The sequence below is a fragment of the Mixophyes fleayi genome, chromosome 4 (assembly GCF_038048845.1).
Source record: "Mixophyes fleayi isolate aMixFle1 chromosome 4, aMixFle1.hap1, whole genome shotgun sequence".
NCBI classification, from domain to species: Eukaryota; Metazoa; Chordata; class Amphibia; order Anura; family Limnodynastidae; genus Mixophyes; species Mixophyes fleayi.
Genome location: NC_134405.1, coordinates 117,826,880 through 117,840,146, shown reverse-complemented (window position 1 = coordinate 117,840,146; position 13,267 = coordinate 117,826,880). Strand labels below are relative to the sequence as shown.

Here is a 13,267-nt window from a genome sequence, read left to right as displayed (position 1 = left end):
GGAAGCTGGCGTACATTATCAAAATTGAAAAAATCCAATGCTGTCCGCTCTGCTCCGAAGAGCAGAGCTGGACAGCGCATGTGTGGAGGGATCACATGATCCCTCCCTGACACTCACAGCTCTCTCTCTGCAACGATAGTTGCAGAGACAGAGCGGGGATCTTTGTGCGCATGTGCAGTTCTTCAAACTGCACATGCGCAATTGAAGAATGAAGAGGAACGAAGATGACCAGTAGGAGATCCTGAGACAGCGCTTTCGAAGAGGGGGGTAAGTATGATTTTTTTTATCACAGAAACAGCAGTTTTTCGGAACTGCTGTTTCTGTGATCCGTTTTTAATAAATTTGAGAAATAGTTCAATCCTTATCCATGCGATAAGGATTGATAACTATTTCTCATTTTTGCCGATGAATGATAAATGTGCCCATAGAGCCTCACTCTGGCTAGAAGGTAGAAACTTGAACTTCCATGTTGCTAAGGATTTTTTTTGGCATGCTGGTAGCACACATAAACTGGCCATATATATTTTTTTTAACAATGATTTACATTTGCCCATCCCTGCAGCACAATGTGGTTTTACTCTGATTTCAAATTGAGGCCCAATTTGTTTTATTTTTCCATTAGTTAATAAAAATAAAGACGTTCTCTTATATTCTCACTGTGTGGGTTTCTCACATATCAAGATATAGTTTATGCTCTTTCATCCCGAATTACATCTAAAATATGTTCGCCCAACCTATGGCTTTTAAAGAATTTTTTAAAACTCTGTATGTTTTCGTTACATTGCTTATAATGTTCACTGTTAATTGCAGTGTTGTAAAACATACTATTGGCCTGAATCATAAGTCCGTTCACGTGCCGTATCTTGCGTGAAATAGATCTGTACAAGGTCAGAAACAAACCTTATGCCAATGACCACAATTGCATGCAATTCATGCCTGAACGCACATGTCACTTACGACTGATGACCACTTTACACGTGGAATGGGGGAGGGAAGGGCGTATGGATGTAGACATAGGGCATGCTGAGGACATGCCCACACATATCTGACTGATTCAAGTCTTGTGTTTCTAGGTAGTACACCTCATTTCAGCCATATCTCTTATATCAGCTACAGGGTAGGTATAAGTGCCGACTGATAGGGACGACTACATGGTATAGTCTTTCTATTAAAAGCTACATGTATGTGTGCCACTAGCTAACGCAGAACAGGTGTTACACAATTTATGTATTTCATGTAAAAAATATATATGAATAGGCTTTCCATCTTCAGATTACTTTAAATTGTTGATTTGTACATATCTTTCTGCAAATCTATGATTTGTCTTTCTGGTGTCCTTTGCTTTTCACCACAGCCTACGTATTATAAAGACAGGATTGTTAATTTTCATTGCCCTTGGCTTTGACACAAGCCTGCTCCATGGATACACTTGTATTTATTTTACAGAGCAGAGTTCAGCTGTGTTGTAATCCAAGGGCAACAAAAATATTCAATTGTTGCTGAAATATATCAGGGCACTTTAAAATGTATGGCATATTATGTCATATATACATGCATTTGCCTAGCATTAAAATGTCTGAGTGTTCCTGGAAACAATGTCAGTTATACAACAGTTCCCAGGATTGACACTGTTGGCAGAAAATGCTCAAAAGTTCATCAAAAGCAAGAAAAGGCATGTGATATCTACAGGTGACCTATCCCCATCTGCACATTACCCATGAACCATCTCAATATACACATCATCTTTATAATTGCCCCATAAACATGTTTTGTGCGAGTATGGGTGGCAGCATTACACATCCATCTCCTCTGCAAGACTCCCCTCTGCTATTCTGAGCATGCGTGGGAAGCCAGTCTATGTGCAGTGAAGCCCATGTTCTGGAACTGAAAGCACAAATGGGGCTCCCCTGAGCATGTGCCAGCCCCTGAGCAATCTCAGAAGAGCAGATTGTTGAACTGACATAATGTTTGGACTGGCAACCCTAGGTTCCCCTCACCTTCGGATCTCATATGTGGCTTGCACACTCCAATGGCTATAATGCCACCCTTGATCTTAACCCAGTTAAGCACAGATTCATTCTGAAATTAATAGTTTTTTTAACAGTCAATTAGCAGTGTATTAACGCTCCATACCTACATTTAATCTCTGATAGCTAATGAGTATATAACACATTTATATAAATTAAGCACATACCTGTTATAAAGAAGGATATCCGGCTTCCAAATTTGTCCATCTGGAAAACGAACATTTTTCACCCCAGGGTATTCAGACATGTTCCATTGTAAATAGTAATCCGTCCAATACTGAAGTGTAAAGAGAAAAAAAAAATGGATTACAAGCATTTTTCTTGCTCACACTCCCTAGGGAACTATATAACACCAAACAAAATGTACAGCTGTCATTCAGAAGGGTATTACTTAACTCACAGGGAATGAAATGATTGAAAGAAGAGGACTTAGCTACCTTTAAAATACAATTACAAAGCACTCTTTAGGTGGCAGGGGCCATGATCAAACTGCAGGGAAAGCTTATAAACGGACAAAAATCCAGTGTGCCTGCATGTTAGATTACATACTGTATAGAGCATGCAATTGTAAAGTAGCTGATTGTTTAGAACAAATGTACAATAACTCTGATTGCATTCAGGGAGCAGAACAGGAAACGGCTTTCTTTGATACAAAATGTTTCATTGTGGTCAGTGCAAATCTTCAAATGTTCTCCTGCCTCACTCCATAAGCAATGAAATTCATGTTTTCTTACATTGTATGAATATACATGTATATATATATATATATATATATATATATATATATATATACATACATTGTAGCTGCGTTAGGGAAACAGGTGTCATCTCCTAGGGCAGTTGGTAGTGAACATCTGATACAACAGCCCCTGGTTTATTACCAGAGTACGAAAACCGGTTCAACAGGTTCTACTGGCTCCTCATTAATACTTTTTACACTTTCTCTGATTTTAATAGGATGGGGTCTTTTAACTGTTCTGACTCACACAGTTCCTTCCTCACCTCAAGGTTAGGCATATCTTCAGCTCTGTCTACATTTTCTCTCCTTCTACCATAGGAGGTACCTCATTCTGATACACATCATTCCCCACTCCTACTAGCAAACGAAAATGGTTCTGAGACAGGACACGCTCGCTGCCAACGGACCAGCAGTGCAATCAAATAGCTCTACGTCATTCACATCTGAGGCCATACAAAGACTCCTATCATTTCCAAAAATTAGGAATTTCTCTCCCTATTACACCATCATGCATCAAGGAGAGGACCAGTCTGTTACACCAACTGTTCGCTGGAACTTTAAGGAGTTTACTAATCCAGCCTTGACAAGGGTAACTACACAAGTCTAATAATGCCTCTATCCAGTTGCTTTCCATAAAAATCATACACATTTGTTTTTCATCATCATACCCATCACCATATATTTATAATAGTATCACTAATTCTTCAGCGCTGTACAGAAAACTCACTCACATCAGTCCCTGCCCCATTTCAGCCTACAGTCTAAATTTCCTTACATACACACACATAAAGTGAGAGAGACTAAGGTCAATTTAATAGCAGTCAATTAACCTACTATTTTTTTGGGGGGCGGAGGATTTTTTTTCTTACTCTGCCAGAGGAAAAACAGTACAGGATAACACGGCATAGATAGATGTTTTGCGACATTCCTAGGCAGCTGCACATTGCATGGATTCTTGTACAACTGGACAATTAGCAATAACATGTCCTGGCATACCACACCTAAAACATTTAATCACATAATTGTCAAGTCTTTTGTATGGTGGGGACCCTCCTGGCCTCACTGACCAGTTTCCAGGCCCAGTGTCAACAGTCTCTCCATTCTTATGTCCAATAACCGCCCAGCACCCTTCTCCCACAGAACAATTTTACCCAGATATTACTGAAGTTCGCTGTCGCAGACCAAGGGTCCAGTGTAATACACTCATCAGTTCCTCTGCTGGCATATACATGAGCAATAGATGAGGATAGGGACTCAACTTCATGATCCGACTGACTTTTAAGACATTCCATCTGCTTCAGAGACAGGTGAGTAATATTCATGTTCTGCTCCCTAATCTCTGGGGACTTGGACTCTGCACCTAATTTGGAAGAAAGCCCGGACTGGGCAGTACTATGAAGCCCCTTTGACCGAACAGTGCAATAAAGCATCTCTGGCCAAAGAGCCATGAGACATCTCTGGCTGAACAGGAGGTGCTGGGGAGGTCTCAGTAATCAACTTATCATGCTGAATTTTTAACTTTAACCTTCCAATTGTTTCAACCTGGGAAACAGTTTTAATTATCACTTGTATATCTGCAACTTTGGCCTCTCAACATCGCACATCTTACTCAAGCAACTTTGCTTCTGCCTGCAGCATCCCACTTTTCTCAGAGTTGGACTCTTGTAATGGCAATATATTTGCTTCAAGTTTCTGAATCTTACCTTGAAGTTGCTGTAGGTCATGGTCCAGTTTCTCTTTAAGTTTGTCTTTGCAGTTAACTGAGCTTTTCCACATTGAGTATTCAAACTATCTTGTAGCTTGTTTATTTCTCTACATGTGGTCTAAGCACTGCTGGTATCTCAAACTACCTGTGTAACTTCAAACCGTGTATCAGTCATTTCTTTTTCTTGTTTCACCAGTCTGAGAAGTTCCATGACTTGCTTCTGAGACTTTCCTTCCTCATTGAAAGAGACCTTCAGAGCTCCCTCTTGAACAAAGCTCACTATATTTTTTGAAGATTTTATGGTCTTGGTGCTATTGCCACCGGGCCTCCATGTCTAACTGCTGTTGCCTGGCGGTTGCCTGCTGAGCCGCATTAGCCTGTAACAATGCCTTGACGATCTCCTCTATGCTAGGGCATTGTAACTTTTTCCAAATCCAAAATACGATTGTTTCAGTGAAAGTATAGAACACTGAAACGATCGTTGGGGGTATTACTCTGCAACGTATTTTATATTTCATTAAATATTTTGATACCATTTTATATATATTGCGATACTGTTTTTATATATATATATATATATATATATATATTGTTGAAGTCGTATAATTGGATGAACGAAAGTATATTGGTTTAATATTGGTTTGCCGTGCATATTGCGAAGCGTACGCCACGTGTTACGTGACGTGGTGCGTTCGCACGGTAAAATAAGCACGCACACATTCGCATTACAACAGTTAGTTATTTATATAATTTCACAGTGGTTCTGTTACACTGTAATTCAGGAGCAGATAGTATTCGGTTTATTATTGGTCTATATATATATATATATATATATATATATATATATATATATATATGTGTATATATATATATATATATATATATATGTATATATACGTATATGTTGATTATATGTACATTGTAGTGTTATTAAAGGTTTAGGTAATAGGAAAGGTGTCATGCCTGATATCATATTGAAGCCCTAATCATCAGCAGCTGTCCGGTGCAGTCGGCGAAGAGATCGCACATTGCATACTTTAGTTATTGATATTAGAGAGTAAACCTTTGTATGATACTGGCTATGAAAAAGGAGCAGACCCCCTGGACAGAAGACCCCCACCTTTGGATTCCTTAGATTGAATCAACCTATTACCTGTCTGGCCTGGACCCACCCAACGTCTGGACCTATAGAAACAATCTACGTCATCTCTATTGTTCACAATGAAACACTGACTGTATATATATTAGTTGCATCTCACTGGGGCCTCAGTCAACTCTGACACAATATTCTATACAGAATATTGTCCATCGGGTCCCGTGGGTGCGCAAGCGAACGCAAGCGATTGCATTTGGTATGTACTTATCTTTTGGTATTGGCTGTGCTGTACTGTACTGTATCATAATATAATAATGTATTGAATTGTTGACTATTTACATCTGCTAAAATAAACCACCGTGTGCTTTGGATACACATACAATTGATTGGGCAATGCTTATTTTAAAACGATAAAATTACTTTAATAATTTGGGGGCTCTTGAGTTAGGAGTTACGTTACCGGCAGGTATGCAACGCTTACGATATTCGGTTCCTCAACAAAGGGTGGATGGACGGACGCGTCGTATAAAGCAGGAAAGAACGTAATACGTCTAAGACCTGTGGTTCACTGTGTGTTGCGAAACCGAATGTCTGTTGTTGCATAGACTGAAGGAACGCTAATTAGAATCTAGGGACAAGAAAGAAAAATGTTTCTTTTTATTGTCGTTTTATGTTTTAAGTGTATCGCATTGCTGAGCGTATGTGTATTTCCTGCTGTGCGTACGCGAACTTCCGGTAGATTTGCCACGTGGTTGAACAATAGTTTTGATAGTTAATATGTGCATACTGTAAGCACATGGTAAAGTCTCTGAAAAGATAGTGCCATTGTTTGGGAAAGTTATTTTCTGTGCAGAAAACTAAGGTGTATATGTTTGGTGATTGTATGATTTTGAAGTGAAAGTTGATTTACTGTCAAAAAGACAGGGATATCGGTTGCCGCTTGACGAGGCGGGCTTGCAACCGAGGTAGTATACAAGGCAGGTATACTGGCAGCAAAAGCCCTGTTTGAAAAGAGAACAGTTAAAAAGCTTTTGGAAACTTTCTCCCCAAGAGTAATCGCAAAGTTTAGTAATAGTTAGTATTGCTAAGCAGTGCGATCGGACCGCATGGTTGTACAACCGTGCTTGTGACTTGGGTTGAACGGCTGAGAGGAATTACTCTGGTACAAACGGGTATAAAACCCCGGTACTACCAGTTCAGTAATACTCAACAGAATTTTGTGGAGAACCAGGATATCGAGGAGCTGATATTTCTGTTGTCCATAGTGATATTTCTGGGTTAGGAGGTGCGTGGGCGTAGCCTGTGAAACCGTCCACGGATAAAAAAATCTCTAGTAAGTTCTGTTTGAAAGGAGAACAGGTAAAAAGTCTTTTTTTGCGTAGCATTGAGAAATAGGTTGTTTTCACAATGGGTGCTAAGCAAACGCTAGAGATGGTTGATGTTGTGCTGCTTAAGGAAGGACCAATTGATTCCGCAAGGTTCCGTATGTTTAATAAATATGGTGCGTATGCAACGGCATACTGCGACAAATGGGTCAAGATGACCCTGGAGTGTGTGAAACCTTTCCCAAACATAGGTACTCTTGACTCAGAGGTGTTAAATAATGTTAGAGATAAAGTGCAGTTGATTAAATCAACAAAAACGAGAATTGAACATGATGACTGTTTAAAATTGTGGCAAATGGAAGGTAACACGTGGCAGAGCAGCGAACACACAGCGGAAGTGAGTGTAAGGAAAAACACGTGTTCAGCGGAAGTAAGCGTACCGGAAACCAGCATTCCGGAAGTGTGCGTTGCAAAGCGTGGCGAACTGAGCGCAAACATGCCCCCGATAAATTCGGTTGGGGCGGGAAGTACAGCCAATACCAAAAATGTAAAAACTGTTACTAGTAAGTTGTATGTTGTTTTAAGTAACGTTAAAAGTAATGTTTCAGGAAAAAGAAGAGGAACGGTCCCATCAGCAGGGGCAGCTGCTGAATGTGGTGAGGATAATGAAAAGGTTAACACAGGGGGAGACATCCATTGTACTGCAGCAGCAATTTCAGCAACTAGTTTTAGTGATCTGGTAGACTTACATCCTGTCTGCACAGCAGCAGTTCCCAATGGGAAAGCAGACAGGAATAGTGATGTTCCCTTAAAACATGTAGCAAAGCATGATCCATGCACTAGGTCTGAAACATTTTCAATTTTGTCTGATTTCCCTGATCCTAGGAAAGATTTGACCAAATGTCAGCAGTTTATTAGATATTATGGTAATGTGTATGAGCCAACTAATAACGATTGGCGAGTATTATTGAAGACCTGTCTTTCTCTCAATACTGACATACAAAAGTTCATTAAGGATTGTATGTTGGAGGAGGATGAATCCTTAACCGAGGATGATAATCAGGACAATATTAGACATATAATCACACAGTTGGCCACATATTTCCCAGTGATAGTGGACTGGAGTAAAATTTTTAGTATCCAGCAAAAAGATAGTGAAAATGCAGCAGACTATTTTTGCAGAGCTTTGATAGCAATGGGCAAATATACTGGGGTACCAGACATAAAAGATAATCCATATTACAGAGAGGTTGCTGTTAAAGTTCTAATGGATGGCCTCAGGGAAAACTTAAAAAGAAGGGTGCAAACTTCATTACCATACTGGAAAGGAACCACTGTAAGTGCTCTCAGGGAGTCAGCTATAGAACATGATAAAAGTATAAACAAACAGAAAGAGACACTAAGTGATAGGGTAATGATGATAAGTATCCCAGCACTAGAGGGACTGCACACACGACCACCAGAATACAACCCACATAACAGGAAACCCAGAATAGTGAGATGTTACAATTGCAGAGAAGGAGGACACATTAGGAGAGATTGTAAAAAGGAAGTGAAACAACATGAGTTGAGGAAGTGTTTTCGATGCAATAAAATAGGACACCTAGCAAAACGTTGTGCAGACATGACAGGGACGTGCTTCTACTGCCATAAGGGACACATGAGTAGGAACTGTGTAGAGAGAAGAATGAATACCTGGGTTGGAAATCACATAGACATCCACAAAGGAGGCGTACACTTCTCTCAGAGGTTCCCCTTTAATTGATTGCACACTCTGTAACAACTAATATTCTGGGGGAGAAATATAGCCGACTCTAGAGTTAATCTGTGGTGAGCATTAAGGTGCAAAATGTAGAAAGAAACTTATTTTTTTTTAAAAGTAATCTTTGTTGATTTTGTTTGTTCGTTTTATGTTGTCACATGTTTGTTTTCCTAAATCGCTAGCCGACGGCAAAGAATAGAAATGTTTGTTTTGTTTGCTGTTTTAAGATAACTATCTTGTTTTTCTTTTCACAGATAAAAGGGACACAAAAGAAGTATAGACAAGTGTTTAAAAGGGGTGAGATAGAGAAATAGAAGAATTACTCTTGAAAGACTAATTAACAATAGACAATTGGAACACTCTTTTGTTTTAGGCTGCAGTGACTCATGATAATTTGTTTGGCTGAGAATCATTATCCAACAATGAAGTATGTACATACTTTGCTCCAAAATATCGTTTTATGTATTTCAGAGAAAATATGAGTCACTAAGAGTACATTTTCACATTTATCTATTATAAGTTAGAAAAGTCCGTTGAAAAGGTATGTAGTCAATGAGATACCGAGTTCTTAATGAACAAATGACGGACGACACTGGATTGCACTGTTAAGACCCCCTAGTCAAGTATGGGGAGGGGTCATAGTTAGCAAATAGCTAAGGGGAACAGTGGAATGAATACAGCCATTTCCCCATAGAGTCAGAGTCCAATCCAGCTGTCATTTCGTTGTAAAAATCTCCCTTTCTACATGTATGTTTGTATTCAAACCTTTGTATTCCCATCATTCATTGCTTTCCTATTTCTCATTCTTTACACAAACGCTAGTCTCTCCCCCTACCTCTCTCTCTCTCTACCCCTCTCTCTCTCTCTCTCTCTCTCTCTACCCTCTCTCTCTCTCTCTGCTCTGGTAGAGATAAAATCTGACAGTCTCAACAATGGGGCTAAAACATATTTTTATGTTTTTACATAAGACAAATTCAGAGATACACACACTAGATTGATATGAGTTACAGAAACAGTCAGGGGTTTTGTTTTCATGTGTATAGAAACTGCTGATTTTAAGCAGAAAGGTTCTGTTGTGGAAATACGTTTCATGTGTTATAGATTGCATATCTGTTTTTTTTTTTTTTGTTTTGGCTCGTGCCTCCTGTACAAAAATGTGCCTTTATATGGATGCACAAAGGGTGGGCAGGACAGGAGGACAGAAGAATGCTAGAGGATAGGCATACAGATATGCATCTCTGTATAGAACATTGGAGTAGGATTTTTACCACAAGATACGACATAATGTGAAACCCTAGAAAATGTAGAATTTTCATGTTTTATATTTTTCACTGTTAGACAGACATGTACTGGATACTGTTATATTTGAAGAAAGTGTTATAGAAAGAGACCTCTTTGCCTTTCCCACTTAGTCAAGTAGCTGAATATGAGGTACTGAGAATGACATGTGAGTTGGCAGAGGGAAAATCGATTGATATACATTGGTCTTTAGCATTTTTCTAGTCTAGAGGGCGATGTTGAGGTGACTGAGAAATCGTTTTATAGCAATACCAGCACATGATTAGGACACTACATAGAGGACTTTATACAGTGACACAGTTACCAACTGAAGTAGCTGCTAGTAAGGTCCACACTTACACGCACAACCATACAGGGCTGTCACACCAGGGAGAACATAGCTGTCAAATAGACAGCAGGGTTTTATGTGACAGCTAACAAATCTATGTTTTGTTTGTTTTTCGTTGTATTGTTTTAGTTTTAAAAAGGTGAACACACACACACACATGCACGCATACACATATTGGTTAATAAAGGAAGATTTGTGTTACCTGAAGGATAAACTGTCTGGAAGGTGAAGAGAAGTGGTGAGGAGTCTGGTGGACTCTGGAGAGATGGACAAGGTAGACTAATATAGCCATCCCATATCCCTCCTGCTGATGGGTTTTCCTCCAGGTAAAACAAATGCACGTCATCCAATTACCACCATGCAGGATCCTCAAGTATACACAGGTGTACCAATGAAAAATGTCTGGGTAGAGGTGTATTGAAATGTGTCTAATGTATTACTGTATCATACTCAAAGCTTTTGTTATTTAATGTGATAGTCCTAGAGTTATAATAGATGATAGGGGTATTCATGTTATTGATAATAGATGTATAATGTATGAGTAGTGGTAACAAATCACATACTTTCAATTAGCCATAAACCAGTGTGAACATAAAGTAGTGGTACTCGGTAGAATGAATTGAATAGAATAAGAGTTGGAACTTGATTGAAGTGCCACTAGTCCTTTCCCGCTGCCAAGAGATCACCCCTGGGCAGACTCCTAACCTGTCAGTTTTTGAAATGTTCTTGACCCCTCGTGAGATGAGATTGTAACTGGGAGGCTAGGTTAGACCTTGAGAGAAGGTAAATAGTGAGACAGCAACCGAGAACGTCCAAAACACTGTTTCCTGAAAGGTCACACTAACTGTCAGGATGTTGGATCAGGAGAGTAAGTTGTGGAGCAGTAATTTCTTAAGCTTAGGTTATTTGCCAGACAGGTACCAGGTGTAGGCTACCAGCCTCACGGCTTTAAGGGTAGCAGAGACACACTGGTGCCCATACCACCCACTGCAGAGGGGCCAACACTCAGATAAGGGTCCAAGGGCACTCATGAGTCTGTACTGGAAGGCCTCGAATGCAGTTAGTAGCACCTGAGCCAAAGGCTAAGACTGTTGTCCAGCATGAAGTTGTAGTTTTTCCTGTTTTGTGTTCTCTCATTACATTTTCTTCTCAGGGCGGTTAATTCTTTCGATTATTGGCAGGTGACAGAGACTGGTTCAGGTAATGATAAGGAGGTATTGTGGAGAAAGAAGTTAGTAGCATAATCAGTCCAGTCAATTACTCTATTCAATTCAGGGGTAAAGAAAAATTTAGAAACCTTGGAGCTTGGAGAAAGTGCGAGGGGCTATTGTCTGAGTAGCATTACGTCCGTAAGTACGGCGACCCCATAGTTAAAAAAAAAAAGAGATACACCCAGCGATGCCAGTCCAGTAATATCCGGACTCGAGCAGGCATCCTTGAGAATGATTATCATTCCTGGGAGGGTAAGGTTTTAGACCAAACAAAGTGCTGGGCGTGCTCACGCGTGCCTCAGTGATTATATCAAGTAGGATTAGTTCTCTTTCCACTAAATATTCTTGAGGTACCCGAACTATGGGTGGGAGGTCACTAGGGGAAAAAGTAGGACACCTAGGTCCCTTAGTCTGAAGTCTCCCAATGCTTTACAAGCCGATCACTGTTAAATCTGGGTATTGGGAGACTGGGAAGAACGAACAGACAATAGCCCGCCCACAAGTGTTGATGAAAAGAACTGGTGACATTATTAGATGTGTGTATATTAACGCAAGCTGAAGGAGATTGCATATGACATTATTGATAGACATAGGATGATGCTATTGATGAACATGAAGTGTTTAAATGTATTCTGAGCTTAAAGACATGCGTTGGACAGAAGAACCTGTTAAACTTGAAGAACTGTAGTAGAGAATTCTGTATAGCTGATACACGTTCTACTGTACCATGTACCTTTCCAAATAATGTATTAAGTGTTTTATTGCACCCTCGAAGGGCATACAAAAAGTTATCTCCAAGCTCCAGAAGTGTACGGTTTATAGTAAAAGAACAAGTTGTTTAGAGGATTAAGACTCTCTCTTATGATAACTTGTTTAGATCTACAAACAGTGTGGACATACACCAAAGGGGATTTGTATTACATAACAATGAAACGTGGTACTGAGATCCTGCTTCTAACATCTTTAAGGTGATAGTTTATTGTACTATCAAAGGGTGGACTGTTGAAGTCGTATAATTGGATGAACGAAAGTATATTGGTTTAATATTGGTTTGCCGTGCATATTGCGAAGCGTACGCCACGTGTTACGTGACGTGGTGCGTTCGCACGGTAAAATAAGCACGCACACATTCGCATTACAACAGTTAGTTATTTATATAATTTCATAGTGGTTCTGTTACACTGTAATTCAGGAGCAGATAGTATTCGGTTTATTATTGGTCTATATATATATATATATATATATATATATATATATATATATATGTATATATATATATATATATATATATATGTATATATACGTATATGTTGATTATATGTACATTGTAGTGTTATTAAAGGTTTAGGTAATAGGAAAGGTGTCATGCCTGATATCATATTGAAGCCCTAATCATCAGCAGCTGTCCGGTGCAGTCGGCGAAGAGATCGCACATTGCATACTTTAGTTATTGATATTAGAGAGTAAACCTTTGTATGATACTGGCTATGAAAAAGGAGCAGACCCCCTGGACAGAAGACCCCCACCTTTGGATTCCTTAGATTGAATCAACCTATTACCTGTCTGGCCTGGACCCACCCAACGTCTGGACCTATAGAAACAATCTACGTCATCTCTATTGTTCACAATGAAACACTGACTGTATATATATTAGTTGCATCTCACTGGGGCCTCAGTCAACTCTGACACAATATTCTATACAGAATATTGTCCATCGGGTCCCGTGGGTGCGCAAGCGAACGCAAGCGATTGCATTTGGTATGTACTTATCTTTT

General features: G+C 39.5%; 1 protein-coding gene across 1 annotated transcript in view; it reads right to left on the bottom strand.

The window, feature by feature from the left end:
* The window catches only part of LOC142151950 (neuronal acetylcholine receptor subunit alpha-7), a 184,533-nt gene that overhangs the window by 48,635 nt on the left and 122,631 nt on the right, over window positions 1–13,267 (bottom strand). Inside the window, exon 4 of the mRNA XM_075208081.1 lies at window positions 2,195–2,304. Coding sequence (XP_075064182.1) covers window positions 2,195–2,304 — 110 coding nt within the window. The remainder of the gene's footprint in view (window positions 1–2,194; window positions 2,305–13,267) is intronic.